The sequence below is a fragment of the Danio rerio genome, chromosome 19 (genome assembly GCF_049306965.1).
Source record: "Danio rerio strain Tuebingen ecotype United States chromosome 19, GRCz12tu, whole genome shotgun sequence".
Classification (NCBI taxonomy): domain Eukaryota; kingdom Metazoa; phylum Chordata; class Actinopteri; order Cypriniformes; family Danionidae; genus Danio; species Danio rerio.
The window spans coordinates 48,912,501-48,930,920 of NC_133194.1; the positions used below are offsets into that span (position 1 = coordinate 48,912,501).

General features: G+C 39.0%; 1 protein-coding gene across 32 annotated transcripts in view; it reads right to left on the reverse strand.

Annotated features, from left to right (window-relative positions):
• Positions 1–18,420, reverse strand: part of nup153 (nucleoporin 153) — a 39,711-nt gene that overhangs the window by 3,861 nt on the left and 17,430 nt on the right. For 4 of the 32 annotated variants that reach the window (NM_001326384.1, XM_073931050.1, XM_009294458.5 and 1 more), the window contains exons 7-20: positions 17,693–17,737; positions 17,560–17,613; positions 15,582–15,722; positions 14,665–14,717; positions 14,436–14,556; positions 13,251–13,400; positions 13,048–13,146; positions 12,888–12,969; positions 12,704–12,802; positions 12,046–12,615; positions 10,002–10,199; positions 9,045–9,917; positions 4,831–5,175; positions 1,970–2,233 (exon numbers count right to left, since the gene is read on the reverse strand). In NM_001326384.1, the coding sequence (NP_001313313.1) occupies positions 1,970–2,233; positions 4,831–5,175; positions 9,045–9,917; positions 10,002–10,199; positions 12,046–12,615; positions 12,704–12,802; positions 12,888–12,969; positions 13,048–13,146; positions 13,251–13,400; positions 14,436–14,556; positions 14,665–14,717; positions 15,582–15,722; positions 17,560–17,613; positions 17,693–17,737 (3,094 nt within the window). Of the gene's footprint in view, positions 1–207; positions 1,341–1,414; positions 1,493–1,514; positions 2,234–4,830; positions 5,176–9,044; positions 9,918–10,001; positions 10,200–12,045; positions 12,616–12,703; positions 12,803–12,887; positions 12,970–13,047; positions 13,147–13,250; positions 13,401–14,435; positions 14,557–14,664; positions 14,718–15,581; positions 15,723–17,559; positions 17,614–17,692; positions 17,738–18,420 lie in introns of those variants that run through there. The other 28 variants (XM_073931052.1, XM_068215178.2, XM_073931051.1 and 25 more) reach the window with 10 other exon arrangements.

Consider the following 18,420-nt stretch of genomic DNA (forward strand, 5'->3'; position numbering starts at 1 on the left):
GTATAAATAATTAAATACAATAAACTTGTTAAAGATAAAAACTTGTGCAGGGAAAACATTAACCGCATCCAAAATAAGTTTGACAATTGAGGTGTGTGTGCGTATACTGTGATTATTTATTATATTATTATTATATTTATTTTTATATACACACACTTGCATGCATATATTGGAGAAAAGGTTTGTTTAGATATAAAATATATACAATACAAATTACACATACATTTTAATATCTATGTTGTTTCCATGTACGTGTTTGTATCAGATATACAGAATAAATATCTATATTAACACACACATACACATATATCACATCAAAAACTTTAATTTTGGATGATAAAAATTAAATATGTCTTGTGCCTGATTGGTTTAAGCTCTCCTTAGGCTTTAAAAACACACTTTTATAGTTAACTCTATGGTTCAACTTTCCAGTATCTCCATAATTTTACGTGCTCTGCAATCCTGATTTCACATTGACCATGATGCAATGAGATTACTGCTGATACACACATTGTAGCATCAATGCTGAAAGGATATATTGTGCAGCTCTATAGCAATGGACCATTTCAACGTGGTCATATCACTGGCCCATGAACATTTCCTGCTTGTTACTGTAACAAGAGGCAATTCAATCATAACTAAATGTTAAAACAACTATCATAAATTTATTTGGCATCATTGTGATGTTATGTAAACATAACCTTTTTAGTTTTGAAAGTTTTATTCAATTTAGTTATCTAGTAATAATCATGTTCCAATCCTGTTTTCTGAGCTAACCAATCGGCATCAAATCTCCCACAGAGTTACACTGGCAACTACTAATGGTGACTGTCTAGTGCCAAAGTGTAGGACCTCGTTTGGTTAAGCTGTCTTCTCTGTAAAAGAAGCCAAACTGTGGAATGATTTACCGGTTAGCTTAAAATCTGAAAGTAATCCAAACATTTTTTGTAGTGCTCTTAAAAAGTGGTTAAAAACAAAACAGCAGTGTTTGCACAAATAGTCTACTGTTAGTTGGTAGGATCATGTCGCCTTTGCTTTTGGCCTGCAGTAATTTATGTAAAGAATTGTAATGTTATGTATGTTTTTATTATATTTTAAGTCAATTTTAAGCCTCCTGAGGTGTTGAGAATTAGCAAGTTTGCTAAAACACTTAGATGCATTTGGTTGTCCAGTGTAATTGTTATGTCCATGTCAAAAAAATATGAATAAATAAAAATTAATATGAGCCTTTTTTTGGATTCTTGAAATCTATAATAATTAAAAATGTAAAACAAGAAATATGTTGGGACCATTGTTTTTGTTTACATACCTCAAAATAGTATATGGCAGGCATGTCCAAACTCGGTCCTGGAGGGCCGGTGTCCAGCAAAGTTTAGTTCCAATCCCAATCAGACACACCTGGGCTAGCTAATCAAGCTCTTACTAGGCTTTCTAGAAACATCTTGCTGGTGTGTTGAGGCAAGTTGGAGCTAAAATCTGCAAGACACCGGCCCTCCAGGACCGAGTTTGGACACCCCTGGTCTATTGGGAATATGAAAGATTTCTGGATGCATTTACAAAAATCGCAGCGTTTAAGGTCTGTTTTCTTTAAAAATCAGTGTTCTTCACTGCCTAATTGATATACAATATAAAGTGGGTCTCAGACTGTACAAGAAGCACTGCATTATAATCCATTGCCATGCCATGTCTTTAAAATATGTAAATAAATTTTACCACTGAATTTTCAATGGAGTTTCTACACTCGCCTGCTGATACTGACAGCACTTGCGTTTCATCTCATTTCACGATTGAACTACTAAATGAATGCTGAAGTCCATTTAACATATTGTATTTTAATTACATTACAACATCGATGCTGTAAAAGGAATTGTATGAAATCGAAAATAGTCACATTAACCGTTCACCGGAAGTTTATCAATACAATTAGTTATACCCTACACTGCTTATTTTTAACAAAACTCTCTCTGACCTTGTCCTGTGGAGGCAGCAGTTGACCCAAACGTCGGCGCAGCATTGGCTTGCTGACCGAAAACAGGGGCAGAACTGGGTTTGGCTCCGAATGTAGAAGCCGGGGTGGCAGAGGCCGAAAACGAAGGTGCTGCTGATCCGAACGCAGGAGCACTGGGTTGAGACGCACTTTGCCCGAAAATTGGAGTCTGTCCGGAGCCAAAGCCAGATGAAGGAGCAGCAGAACTGAAGACAAATGGGGACGGGTTTGCAGACGGAGCTGGAGCTGTGAGAGAAAATTGACGAGACACATTTGTAGAGAGAGTTTTTAGAATTTACTGCCATATCAGCTTCTTTTTCTGGCTATTTCATGGCAAACATTTTATGAATCTCATCACTTTTCTGTAATAAAAATATATACATGTATACAAATAAACATTCAACAGCCATAAATACATAATCTAAACCAGTTTAAGGATCGACACTTTTGTAGAAGACCATATGCAAAAGGTAAGCAGGGCTGGGTGGTTTACTTTTGAAGTGTAATCCATATCGGATTACAAATTACATAAAATGTGAAGCATGTAATACAATCTCCTGGATCACATTTATGGTGATGTAATCGGTCAACTATTAAATTACATTTAGATTACCTTGTGCTAACATTTATTTGATAGTGCATGTTGAAGTAGGATAATGTTATACTATTTTGACGGATGACAATAAAAAAAATATTAGCAACAAGAATTGTAAAAGCTGATTTTATAAAAAGTGTAATAACAGATATTCAATTCTATATACTAATAAATATACCTTGCTATTAATGTTTTCTGATAGTAACATTAAATACATCAAATTTACATCTTATGATTTTAAACATTTACTTAAAGCAGGGGTTCCTAAACCTTTCAGCCTGCGACCCCCAATATCCTCTGTGGTGGTTATAAACATATACAGTTGAAGTCAGAATTATTAGCCCCCCTTTGAATTTTTTTCTTCTTTTTTAAATATTTCCCAAATGATGTTTAACAGAGCAAGTACATTTTCACAGGATGTCCGATATTTTTATTTCTGGAAAAAGTATTGTTTGTTTTATTTTGGCTAGAATAAAAGCAGTTTTAAATGTTTTAAACACCATTTTAAGGACAAAATTATTAGCCCCTTTAAGCTAATTTTTTCCCAATAGTCTACAATAACTTGCATAACTTAACCTAACCTGCGTAGTTAACCTTATTAACCAAGTTAAGCCTTTAAATGTCACTTTAAGCTGTATAGAAGTGCCTGGAAGAATATCTAGTCAAACATTATTTACTGTCATCATGGCAAAGATAAAATAAATCAGTTATTAGAAATGAGTTATTAAAACTATTATGATTAGAAATGTGTTGAAGAAATCTTCTCTCCGCTAAACAGAAATTGGGGGGGAAAAATAAACAAGCGGTCTAATAATTCTGACTTCAACCGTATAAAACATTTCATGGAACAGCACGCACACGCACACACACACACGCACGCACGCACGCACGCACGCACGCACGCACGCACGCACGCACGCACGCACGCACGCACGCACGCACGCACGCACGCACGCACGCACGCACGCACGCACGCACGCGCGCGCGCGCACGCACACACACACACACACACACACACACACACACACACACACACACACACACACACACACACACACACACACACACACTATAGGCCCAAGTCTATTCATCATTAAATTTTGGAAAACCTCACTAAGACAGTCTTCCATATTCAGTCATGGCCTTTATTTTTAATGTATTTAATGTATGCAAGTGTCGTAAAGGTTTCAGAAAGTTTAACCTGGTACTATAAAATCAATCTGCTGCATGTGACTTTAAAGTAATCACCCTGGGGATCACAATCCAATGAAAAGAAAAAGAAAGACTGATGGCTTATTATTAGCATGTTGTTGTTATTTTATGCTACAATTACTTTTTATATTTTATAGATTATGCATAAAATATGGTAGTTGTAATAGTTTAATAAATGTAATTAGATTTTTTTAAATCTACCATCTACCCTAAACCTATATTTAATCAGGGTTATGACAGTAAAAGTTGTAATCTATAAAAAAAGTAACCAGTCGAAATAGGAGTATCTTAAAAAGTACTTAACTCTAATTAGAAGCAGGGTGCGAATTATACAGTGACGATCGGAGAGGTCAGGTTTTTCGGTTATGTTCTGTAACGTGCCTCAGTAAACCAAATTTATATATTTAATTCAATTACATGTAATTTATTTGAGGGATAGTGAGTGGTTCTCAATGACATTTGTGGTATAAAGTAAATGTTGACAGGTTTGCTTTCCTGCACCGATTAACGGATGACCATGAAAGACTGCACATATTTATTTTACGGTTTAACTTCCATGTGTATAATTAAATACAAACTATGCATCAAGATTTACAGACACCTACAAATGCCTTAAAAGAAACCTGTTTTGGGAACACTTAAGCTGTCTGATGGTGCTCTAGATTTGCCGGCTTCAAACCAATGAATTAATATTTCTTGTGTAAACATGCATTCACTGTTATAGGGGTGGTCAAATGTATATTGAAGTTATCTATCTATATTTTAATTATTAATATTATTTAAGATCCAGATCAGAGCAAGCCATTTCTTAACTATTAAAGGGCAGACCCCCAAACATCTTGGTTTGATGTCCTTCAGGGTGGGGTTAATCATTAATTAAGGGAGTCAGACCCCCCCCAAATCCCCCTTTAATTCGCATCCTGATTAGAAGTACTTGATTTTTGGAAGAAATCCAGATTACACATAATATATGCTACTACCCAGCTTTGGTAAGAAGCACACAAGACAACAACAGGATATTTGGTGGTAAACTAACCAGCAGAGGCAGGGGTGGAGGACGCAGCAGCACCAAATGTGAAAGAAGGGGTGGATGAGTTTGAGCCCGAGCCAAACTGGAAAGGCTGTGCTGGGGCAGCAGAAGGGGCCGCAGGAGGAGCCGGCTGACTGTCCTGCTGCTGCTGTCCGAACACGAAAGTCTTTCCCACATTTAGTTCAGAGGAGGAATTCTGGCCAAACACAAAGGTGCTAGTGGGAGCAGGCGTGGGAGCCAGGGAAGAGGTGGTGGGAGTGCCGAAAAGGCTGGGGGTGGAGCTGGAGGAGGCTGGGGTGCTGGAGGTGGAGTTGGCCATGAAGCCAAAAGAGGGCTTTGGAGCAGAAGTTTCTGGAAAGCACATAGATGGAGAGTCAAACTGTGGTGCTACACAAACATGGTACAATAACTACAGTCTTTATCTACAGCGGAGAATAACTGAAGAACAACCAATGAGGACATTTCAGCTACAACCATAAGGGTTTCATGAAATTAAAATAAATTTTAGATGCTTCAGTCTGTCAGTTGTAAGTATATCTATTAGCTGGTGTGTTCCAAAACAAAATTTGCGTTTAGAAAGTCTAAAACTGATATAAACATCCAAAGCTTGCAGTTTGTCACTTCCACCTAAAGTCATGTCATAATTCAGTTTCTTATCAAATAATGACCGATTAAATGCGCTCTAGAATCTGACATGCTCCGCCCCCTTCAACACGCTTCTCATGTTTTCCATTCAATGACTCTTACTGAGAGCTGTGATGAAATCAAAATGCTATTGGCTGTTTTTAAAAAAGGAGGAGGAGCTACTATCCCACCCTCTGTTTATTTCAGTCGAGATTAAGTTAAAGTCCCTTAAATGCAGGGGTGTCCAAACTTGGTCCTGGTGGGCTGATGTCCATGGCTGCGTCTGAAACCGCATACTTCCATACTATATAGTTCTCTAAAATCAGTATATGAGCTGAGTAGTATGTCCGGATTCACAGAATTCGAAAAACAGTATGTGAGAAGTACCCGGATGACTTACTACTTCCGACGAGATTCTGGAGTGTGCATTTCATGCATGCTGCGCTATCCCATGATGCCCCGCGAGCGAATTTATGAATAGGAGTAAAGCGACGCAAATTATGCAGGTACGTCACGTGACTGTCAAAATGGCGGATGTAGTACGTGCGAATTCCATTCATACTTTTCACATTCATACTGTATAGAGCGTACTTTATTAACGGCCGAGTAGTACGTTTAAATTCAAATGCAGTACCTACTGAGTAGTAGGCGGTTTCGGACGCAGCCCATGAGAGTGTCTAACTCTAATCAAACACACCTGAACCAGCTAATTAAGCTCTCACTAGATATACTAGAAACTTCCTGGCAGGTGTGTTGAAGCAAGTTGGAGATAAACTCTCCAGGAAACCGGCCCTCCAGGACCGAGTTTGGACACCCCTGCTTTAAGGCAAGTTATTTCACTTGGCGGCCATCTTTGGAACAACTCTCAGGCAAGTATGCTCGGGCACTCTGTCTGAATGGGGAAACATCAAATTCTCCAAAACTGCTTGCCAAGCTTATGATTGAATTTCATATTAGGAATTGCCAATAATATTAAACAACAACAGTCTTTTTAGTTTAATTTCTAAACGTCCAAATTACACAAAATCTCCAGAAACTCACATCTAATCTGAGCCCTTCCCCCAGAGTAGTATCAGTCTATAGTGATCGATGATTGGCTCCTGTACTAAAAGGCGGCCTTTGTTCACCATATAGTGATCAATGATTGGCTCCTGTACTAGAAGGCCGGCTTTATTGAGAAGGGTATAAACGGAGGCCGGAGCCAGCTCCAAGTGGGTGGGTCTTGGAGCTCCAAGTGGGCTGGGCAAACCTTATTTAGTCGTATTTAGAGTTCAATATTGTGCTTTATGAATTTGTACACCTAACCCTAACCCCAACCTCACAGTAACCTGTTGTGTTTTATTAACGTCTACACCTAAACCCAACCCTAAACCCAACCTCACAGTAACCTGATAAACCCAACCTCCTTGCGGTTTGAGTCACTCCCACTTGGAGGTCAACCAACCTACTTGCGGTGTAATCCCTCCCACATGCAGGTCTCCTGGCTGCAGCGATACCTACTTGGCTTTAATCACTATATATTGATCAATGATTGGCTCCTGTACTAGAGAGCGGGCTTCATTCACCATATTGACCAGAGTGACGTGTCTTAGTCCTTGATTACATGAACCATCAAATTTTTAAAAAATGCACATTTCAAAAGCACTTAACATACTTAAAGGGATAGTTTACCTAAAAATTAAGAATGCTGCATCATTGTAAGTTTTTCTTGTGTTGAACACAAAACTATAGCTGCTTTCCAAATGGCACACTATACACTATGTACTTATGCACTTACACACTCAACAGGATAGTACATGTATGTTGTGTCGTCCCAAATGGCACACTTATGTTTTTTTACTAAGCGGAAATTCAAACCGTTTTCCTGATGACGTTTGACGGTTGCCAAATCAGTGAAATAAACGACCGAATTATCAAATAATACCTGCCGTGAGTATAACCCCATTCACCATCGGGAGGCGCTATAATCACTTTTGTAGGAGAATTTTGCTTTCACCATCCAAAATAAATAAAGTTATCCAACATGTGTGCCTGATAGCTCCGTCCCTTCTGCTACGTTGGTAAACCTGCGGTCGTTGAGTCCGTGAAGTGTCCATCATTACACACTTCATTTTAGCGGCTGAATGAGTGCATCATCCAGGTTATTAAAGCGCTCATTATTTTTAGAGTTTTCAGTGTGAACACACTACTTACACTATTTATACTACAAAATGGCGTAGAATAGCGCATTTGGGACGCAGCTTATATATTTTTTAAAATAATAGTTGCTGCCACCCGTTGACTTAAATAGTAGAAAACAATGACAATGTCAATGGATGCCACATTTTCAAAATATATTGTTCAACTGAACGAAAATTAAATGGGTTATGAACAATTGAAAGATGAATAAATCATTTTTTGGGAGAACTATCCCTTTAAAGGAGTCATATGATGTTGCTAAATGAACATTATTTTGTGTATTTGGTGTAATGCAATGCATATAATGTAAACAAATAAATAAATTCCCCACATACTGTACATTACCATTTCTCATCTCTGCTCTGCCTTTCTGAAACAATGTTACAAAGCTCATCATTCTGAAACGTGTGCAGTGTTCTGATTCGTCAGCCTTCCATTAAGTGTTCTGTAATTGGCTGAATGCCTCAAGTGTGTAAAGGAACTAAAAAACATATGCAGCCTAAAATGGCCTTACTTAAAACTTGTGGCATCATTTGTATCAATTATTGCATCTCGCTGTGAAAATATACATCTTGTTTTATAATAATTATACTTAAAATCTCAAGAACTATTGGACTTGTAAAGTCCTGGAGGAACTGGGAAATATTATGCCCTTTATTTCCATAGTAATACCAGATAAATTTCATTCTGAATATGTTGATGATCGAGCTTATTGATCAGATTAAGCAGAACACCTTTCACAGAAGAAACAGCTTTCTTTGCATGTACATTGAGGTCAATCCTTGTTGTGTTTGCATGAGGTGTTCTAGGTAGATGGAGGAGTTTTAACTTTAATTAGGATTTTTAATGTTTTACAGATCTTATAAATGCACAAAAAACTTTTAACACTCAAAAAGACAAAAGAAGATGAAATTGCGTCACACGATTCTCTTAATCCAGGTGTTAAGACTGAACTGGAACAACCCCAAGTATGCGCACACATATATCTGTTGAGTCCTTGAGTTAATAGGATGCCTATGCTATCAACTTGTACCTTCTACAAACTTCGACCAAGCTTCTATCCAACAGCAAGTGGCATAACATCAAAACCTAGTCTTCCTCAATGTCTGATGTTTTGTGAAGTGACAAGTATGTTGGAGTTTAACACTCCCACCAAGTGCACAACTGTGGACACCCTCATTTCAGGAGATTACAAAACACTATAGAGCAGGGATCAACAAACTTGTTCCTGGAGGTCTAATGTCCTGCAGATTTTAGATCCAACCCTAATCAAGCACACCTAAACAAGCTAATCAAGGTCTTAGGTATACTTAAAACACCAAGGCAGGTGTGTCGAGGCAAGTTGGAGCAAAACCCTGCAGGGCACCGGGCCTCCAGGAACGAGATTGGTGACCCCTGCTATAGAGAGTTTCACTCACCTGTCAAACTCTGTCCAAAACCAAATGATGGCTTTGGGGGTTCTGTCGACTCGGCAGGTTTCCCAAATGTAAGCGCAGGCTTGGGGAAATCCTTTGGAGGGTCTGGCTCACTAAAAGCGAAGCCTAGGTTTGGTGTTGGTTTCTCAGCTTCCTTAGAAGAACCAAATAAGAATGTACTGGAGGGTGCAGAGGTGTCCTTTTTCTCTTCTGGCTTTCCAAAGGTAAAAGTAGACGTCACCAGCGTTTGCTCTTTTGTTGCCGGTTCCCCAAACTTTGGGGCAGAAGATTCTGCGACTAAAGATTTGCCAAATACAGGGAGCGCGTTCGCTGCTGTGGTGGTGGTGGTGGTGTTTGAAACTGGTGGTGTCTCTGATGGAGCATCTTTTTCAACCTTGGACTGAGGCACAGGGAAACTAAAAGATGGATTTGAGCTTCCCTTCTCACTGGGTTTAGCTCCAAATAAAAACGAAGAGTTTTCCGAGCCAGAAGCCATCCCACTCCCGCCACCAAATTTAAATCCTGTATTAGACTCCTGAGTTTTACTCTTTTTTTCAAGCGTGTCATCCGCAGATCCACCGAACGCGAAGCTCTTTGTTGAACTCTCTTTTGTGGCTGTGGATTCTGATAAGGTGCTAGAAAGTTTAGCACCACCTGCATCTGAGGACGAGCCTCCAAATTTGAAGCCCTCTGAACTCGTGGACGACAATCCAAACCCAAATTTAATTCCTCCTGTGGTGGATGAATCTGAGAAAGTACCTCCAAACTTTAGTCCAGCAGAGGAGGAAGAGGAGTCTGTAGAGCCGGTACCAAACTTAAAACCAGATGTATTTGAGTCTGTGCTGTTGGACTGAACGCCAAAAGATGAACTAAAACCTGAAAAACAAAGCAAGAACACTAGCTATTCTCCTGCTTCAAAACAACATGCAGCTGCTGAAATATGACTGCAAGGCACTTTACCTTTGGACTCTATTTTAGCTCCTGGTTTTGCTGACTGGCAGGCCACACACTGCTGGTCGTCTGCTTTATTCTGAACACAGCACACGTCACACTCCCAGCTCCCCTCAGGTTTCTTAAACTTGTCTCCGAATCCTAACAAAGGCGCAGCAGAGCTTACAGGTGCAGATGCCGGAGTCGAGAGCGGTGCAGCTGCAGCTCCTGAAACACAACAAGAGCAGTGAGACATTTGGGAAGCAAACATGTATGTTTATTAGGAAGAAATATGTAGAATATTTTTAAGAAGGATGAATCAAACTTTAATTCTTACGCTGAAGGCGTATGCTCAATGTAGATTTGTTACTTATTAAAGCTCTAAATGTTCTGAATAATGAGTGATATTGTCTTTGTTAATTTAATAATGATAGACAGTCAGCAGGAAAAACCCATATGGATCTGATATACTTTAAGACATGTAGTTTATACTTAATGCTTCCGACTCTTAATATTGATAGCATTTCAAAAACTATGGTTTATGTGAATAATCATTAAGTTTATATATTGGGCTTTGCCGAAGAACAAATTGAGATGATACAATAATCATTTTATCTCAATTGTTTTCTCACAATTGTTGGAAGACAAAAGGTATTTTGATTAAATGCACAGCCCTTCTAAATTGGTGTAAATGGATTCAAAAATGTTTCTTGCCCACCCTTGACCACTTTTAAAGACCGTATAAACACTCATGTGGTTCAATGTGATTTAAACAGTTCAAAGAAGACTGACTACACCAAATGGGATCATTATTGCATGCAAAAAAAATAATATGCACACTTAGTGACCATTGCAGTCTGTGCAAACAAATTTTATAAATCAATAGATTTTCTTGTTTGATTTTTCCTTCATAAACGGTGCATCGGTTGGGCCATTCAACAATACAGCATTGCACAGAGCATTTAGTAAATGTAGGGTGTGACAAAATAAGAGGAAACTGACTAAATTTAAACCTAACTAGTCACAAACGATGAACATCAATACCTGGTGAAAAAGGTAAGCTATTTTAGATGACTGCATGTGTTCAGATCAACAAAACCACATTAAAATGAAAACAAAAACAGTTCTTCTGTGTTATTTGACTTTGTGACTTCATAACTAACTCAAAAGACTAAAGACTCGATCTCTTTCTTGATTTTTGCGTTTTCAGAAATGAATGCAGCGATTCGAAGCATTAATAAACAAATGCTATTTACCATCTTGTATAATTTATGTTTATGTAATATTTGTGTTGAGATCCCAATCTTTTAATGATTAATCGTGCAGCTTACACTGAATGCATTAATGCAGGCTAAACGAGTAGTGAAGGAAAACACCTTTAATAACCTAAGAAACCCACCACAACCTCCTCCATCTTCATTATATTTTACAGGAAAGCCTAAATGCTTTCATACATGTGATTAGAATGACTCGAGAGATGATCTCTCTGCAATCGTTACAAATTTAGGATTAATCCACAAGTTAAAAAAGTATTAATCCACAGGTCACATTTGTTCCGAACCGTGGGTTGTGATCTGTACAAATCACGGATCAACTGTGATCCGTTACACCCCTAGTAACAATTGATATGCAGTGTAGCAAAAACAAATACTATGGAAGTCAATGGCTACCAGGTTCCAACATTTAAAACATATATATATTTTCCTTTTTCATTCAACAGAAGAAACTCAAACAGCTTTGGAATAAATAGAGGGAAATTAAATCATGAAAAGTGTTAATTTTTAGGTGAACTATCCCTTTAAGTTGTGGAATAGTCTTCCAGTGCACATCAGAACGGCCTCTGTTTTATCTATATTAAACTCTACTTTTAAAACTTCTCTCTTATTGTCATTTAACAATTTTCTGCCTTGATGTGCAATGATTTTTTACTTCAGAGAATCATCTTCATTTTTATACTCTGTGAAGCGCTTTGGTCGATTGTAATTGTCTTAAATGTGCTATACAAACAAATGTTGTATTGAAATATCAGGCAGAAATAGGGATGGAATATAAAACTGTAAAATTGAAACTTTACCTGGTTTAGCGGTCAGACAGGCTACGCATTTCAGATCCTGAGCCTTATTTTGAACCATGCACACATCACAATCCCAAGCCCCTTCTGGCTTCTTAAATTTGTCCCCCAATCCTAACAGTCCAGTTGAAGTCAAAGCAGCAGCAGTGGTGGTTGCTGTGGTGGTTGTAGAGGATGAAGACTCAGAGGCAGCCAGTAGAGTCAGGCTGGATTTTACTCCAGTTCCAGGTTTGGCTGTGTCACAAGCTACACATTTAACTGCGTCCGGTTTGTTACTGACCAGACATGTGTCACATTCCCAGCTACCAGCCGGAGGAGCAAAGAGGGAACTGATGCTTGCAGGAGCTTCTGCGGGTTTACTGTCCGATTTAGAAGAGTCTGTGTTGGGCTGTGGTGCGAGACAAGCCACACACTTTTTGTCCGAGGGCTTGTTTTGCAACATGCAAGTTCCACAGTTCCATGATCCTGCCGGTGGCCTAAACTTGTCACCAAAACCAGAAAATGGAGATGATGTTGTTGTTGATGTGGACTGTAAAGGTTTATCAGTCGAATTCTGAGAGGGGGATGCAAATCCTGAAAGAGAAAGCAGGCAAATAAATAAACAGCATTCAACTAAAGTTTCATAGAGAGAAATAAATAAATGAGGAAAAACAAATCATACCAGGACCCTTAAGTATGTCCAACACACTGCCCTGTTTTAAGACCTTTGCAGGTTTGAATGGTCCTTCAAACTCCTTTTCTTCAATGACCACTGATTTGACTGAAACATTCAGGAAAGAAATATTAACACCATAACTGTACTTATAAAAATAACATCCGTATTGCAGTGCAAAACAAGCTTTTACCTGGTGCTACTGATGGAACAATTTTCCCATTGGAGAAAGAGGGACCCATTTTCATAGTAGGTGCACTGAAGGTGAATCCAGACTACAGGGAAGAATCATCATTATTTAACGCTCATATTATATGAAGCCTATGAAGTATAATATAAGCAAGTAGACTTACCGATGGAGAGAAAGATGGAGGGCTGGCAGCTGTTGCCTTGACGATAGGTGAAGAGAACGTGAAGGGGGCAGATGGTGGTGTGGATGGTGCAGCCGGCTGCTGATTAAACAAATAACAAAAGTGATCCTAGCACCTATTATTCATCCACCATAACGGTAATAAGCTTCTTAGTTTGATTCTGGTGGCTCAAAGAAAAGCAATACCTTATTCGCTGCTGGCTCCTCCGAGACGGTTATAAGTGGTGCTGTGCTGGATTTGAGCGAGGAGGTCGGAGGAGGAGTGGAGAAAGTAAATGTTGGCAAAGTGAAATTGCTGGGAAGAGAAGCTGGCGGCAGATCTGGTTCCTCAGCAACCTGGAAGAAGAAACGCGTATGAGCATTTAAGCATTCTGGTGGACTGATTCAAAACAAGTTCTGATCAAAAGTGTATAAGCAAGAGCGGTCACAAAACATTTGGAGAAAATTGACTGAGATTCAAAAAGCAATGCAATACTGAACTTGGGTTATAACAGCAGACGGCACTCTAGGCTGGTTTATGACAGCAGACGGTGCTCTAGGCTGGTTTATGACAGCAGACGGCGCTCTAGGCTGGTTTACGACTGCATATATAACAGCTGACGACGCTCTAGGCTTGATTTTAAACAGCAGATGGCGCTCTAGGCTGGTTTAAGACTGCATATATAACAGCTGACGACGCTCTAGGCTTGATTTTAAACAGCAGATGGCGCTCTAGGCTATTTTATTACAGCATCTGTGCTCTAGTCTACCTTTTTATAACAGCTGACGATGCTCTAGGCTTGATTTTATACAGCAAACAGTGCTCAAGGCTAGTTTTATAACTGCAGATGGCGCTCTATGGTAGCTTTTAAAAAGCATTGGCACTCTAGTTACCTTTTTAACAGCTGACGATGCTCTAGGCTTGATTTTAAACTGCAGATGGCGCTCTAGACTAGTTCATAACAACAGATGGCACTCTAGGCTAGCTTTTAAAAAGCAGACGGCACTCTAGGCTACTTTTTAAACAGCAGTCGGCGCTCTAGGCTGATTTATAATTGCAGATGGAGTTCTAGGCTTAAGCGTGTGCTTTTGAATGAGTCATTCAAGTTGGCTTTTTTGCCTTGCGATTAATGTAAACAGCTTACTATGAACACTTGTAGTCGCCTATACCTTCCCTAACTTTACTAATAAAAGTTCTAGGCCAAACAGGTATTTGAAATCGGATGGAAGCAGAGTACATCTGTTTGTAAAGCATATGGTGCCATCTGCTGTTAAAAACAAAGCTGAGAATCAATTAAAAAGAACAACAGCAATGCATTTTTGAAAATAAACAAATAACAGAAACAATTTCTTGCAACAACTCTAGTATACAAGCAACAGAATATCTCTGACCTCATCATCAGGCCGTTTGGATGAAGGTCTGATGGCCCTTTCTCTCTTCATTTTGCCACCTCCTAGAGCAGCACTGTTAGCAGCCGGGGTGCTGGACAAGGGGTACGACAAAGTACTTGTGCTGTGAACAAAGAAATTGACATGTTGAGCATTTCTTCACACAATCCCAGGTACTATGGCAAAGAGTAAATAATTCTAATAATAATAAAAACAAACCGTTTACTCTTACCTTGGAGGGGGAGCCTGGGCGGGTTCTGAAATCGGAGGGGATTGTCTTACCGGCTTAAAGAAATACAGAAGAAAGAATATTATAACCAATTAAAAGGGGAGGATTCAAATAGGATTGTTAAAAGTTCCAACGTCAGTACTAATTACTACTGAAATTCACACACAGTTATAAACACAGCTAATGTATGCTCGACAGTAAGACTGATTAAATATAGAGAGTAAAGACATATATGTCATTTTATACATTGTGCATCCAGTCTCGCAGCTCTATTTATATACATGGAGTATGTATGGTCATGGGATTCAAAACCTAGTAGTGCACGTAAAGAAAATGCATTAATGCACATTTAAAGTGATGTCATTACCTTGCATATTGACAGCAGCTCCCTGATACACACATATTATAGGACTACACAATATTATATAATATATTACATAACATTATATATTATATATATGCATCCCACAGACTTACAAAAACAGGAAAATCTGTTATAATGTGGTACAATCCCATCCTTGAAGGAATCAAGCATGATAGCCCATGTCATACAAATTTTCAGAGGTTGGAACCAATTCCAACACCGGCTGTGTTGTTAATCACTCTGAAAATGCACTTAAAACATGTTTTTATTGAGGCTATAAATCAAAATATGCTGCCAATACAATTTTATTCTAAAACTTAAATTGAATGCCCATCATGATGAAATTGAATGCTTTTAAAAGCCATTTATTGGCCTTGATTTTTAGCAAAAATAACTTAATGACTTTCAACGCTTTTAATGTCCTGTGTAAACCCTGGTAAACATCATGGCCAATCAGCAGCGTTTAGGAATCTGCTCAACAGAACTCAGATCCCCACATCCAAACACACATTATGAATTGTAATGTATGACACACTGTGCTAGAAAGCGCACTCACAGTCTCTCTGCTGGTTTTTTCCACTCCTCTGCTCACTCCACCTGGGGTGAGTGATGGTCTAAAGGATATTGAGCGGTTACCAGACACTGCAGCAGCTGCAGGGACCACCAGCTTCTGCACAGGAGGAACTGACGGCTCCAGCTGTGTGTTGATAGAACAAAATTACAAATACAGCTTTGAGCAAAAAAAAACTTTCCATCTGCTGAATATTACAAAAAACAAAAGCTTTATTGATGTGTAGTGATGCAGGCAAGGGTTTTACATGCAGATTTCCAAGATCACAATGCCAACAAATTTGCTACAATAAATGAACCCATCCAGCAGGTTGCGTCAAGTCTGCTCACTTAAACAGCAAAACAACCCAGAGAGCACTGGACATTTTAAACTACGGACATCCGCCACAAATGGTCATCATAGGCTTTAGGTTTCTGGTGCTGGGTGAATGGGCACATTGTTTGGGATTAGCAGCCAGCTGCTACAGTTGTTAACAGTTAAAGACGAGCAGCAATAGCAAATCGAATGCTGTCAGTTTCACCATATGCACTAATGCACAGCTGAAAATGTATGCTAAGCTTAAAAAGTATGTTTTGTTTTTTTGCATATCCAGACTACACCATTCTACTGTGATTATCTGAAACTCAGAGTTATTTTATTCAATTCAAGTTTATTAGTATGGAGCTTTTCACAATAGTTAGTGTTTCAAAGCAGCTTTACAAAAGGGTCACATTATTGCATTACAATCAAAAGGGTTGATGGAGTGCGCGACGTGTCTGAAGAGCGAGGAGGGATGCGGGGGTGAGAAAGGTAAGTGACTTATTTGAGGACCGGGAGGGAGACGCGGGATTTCCGGGAAATTATCACTCGTTTGTGGGCATAATGAATCCCGCAAATGCAGAGACTCACAGAACTTCCGGGAGACTTGGGATGTCTGAATATCACATTTATTAACTATAGTGAGACGCGATCCAGCAGTACAACCTTCATAAAGACATGCACTGCTCTCAGTCTCTGGAGCTCTGTGAGAGAAGAGCGTGGCTGTGTGTGTGTGGCTCTGCAGTGAGCACCACTTGTGTCTGTGTGTGTGTGTGTGGTCACGTGATGTGCGTTTTCAGCAGACGGTGGACGGAGGGCTTTTCAGAAATGCCAGGTAAAACACGAAGTGGATGTGGATCATTTCCGTTCTAAAATGCCATTTTAAAGCCGCCTTTCCATTGCACATGACATTTGGAGACTACTGTCGGAATACGCCCCCTTGTGGCAGTCGCACAGTATTTTCAGTCTTGTCGTGCACTATGGGAGAGAAGCTGATTCTCAGTGTCCGAAATAAAGGAGAGCGAAAGCAAGAGCCTTTATTCTCTGTGAGTTCACATGGTTTAATGAATGAATGAATGAATACTAGAAACTCATAGACCGCTACAAATATTGGAGGGAATGTGAAGACAACCTTAAAATATATATTTTTATTATTTTCTTTCTTACATTTATGAACAGAAATGTTTTTATTTATTTATTTCTTATTCATAAGTTTGCATATCGTCAGTGGCTTCATCACACGCGCACATTACAGGTTTACACAATATCATTATATTATATACACAGTAGCCTAGGTAGGTCTACAATTACATCCCTGAATGATGACCGGAATGAAGCAGTTACTGCTTCTCTGTCTGCACAATGATGAACAATGAAGGCACAAAACATCAGGTCATCTCCTTTGATAAAGATGACCCTCACTATGATCCCCATCTCCCAAACCCACATAAAAAAAATACTTCAGATTTATGCAAATTAAAAGGTCATCCCCATTAAGCTCTGAAAATATAGAAATCTGTATTTATACAGAAGAATTACGTCCTTGACATATAAACAGTTTACCTGCAGTTATAGATTATCCTTCCCAAAAAAAAGGTGATGTCAGTGTACGTTCAATGAAGTGCATTTATGTATTATTAAGTGTATATAAAGTACAAGAACTTACCCTTTTCCTCTTTGCCTGGTAATTTGAGATGTCAAGGTCTGTGTGATTTAATGACTGAAAAAATAAAAAGAAATGTCTTACTGTACTGCAAATCAAAACTGAGACAATTTACACAGTACAACAGAGTACTTACAGCTGACAGAGGTGATGAAACTGTAGACGGAATTCTCTTTGCATCCTGAAAAGATACCAAAAACATTTTTAGTGAAACAATCTTGTTGATTATCCCAAATCTAAATGGGACCATGTTGAATAAATGCTGAATTGAAAAGCAGGATGTGACACTCATTCATTCAGCAGTGCACAGTAATTAAGATTTAGGCCCAATCCCAATTCTCGTTTGTACCCCTACCCCTTCCCTTTGGCCCTTACAACCGAGGGTTAAGGGGAAGGGCTTCAAAATGTACCCCTTAGAATTGGGACAGCACTACAACACCTGCACACGTCATCATATGTCCTCGCGATTTCTTGCTTCATGTGAGATCAGACGATGGCGACTGCTGTAGTGATTCCAGTCGTGTTATTTTTTGGTATTTATCTTTAGGAAATCACTGAAGGCATATAGTATGTTATCATAATGTGGCAATAAGATGGTAATACTGTGCATTTAACACAGTGGCCATACTCAATGTAAACACACAAAAACCGCATTAACATTATAGCAGACATTGTAAAAAGCTCATTGACAGCCACTAGACTTTTCTGACAGGGTATTCCAGTGTCATCGAGTGTCAAAGTTGCAGGACTGTTATACAGGAGTTATGATTAGGGATTATAAATCGCGAATAGATCGCGAAATTTAGCGTTTTTTATTTTAGCAGTTTTTTTAAAGCATGACGGTAAAACACAAAACGCGGTTAT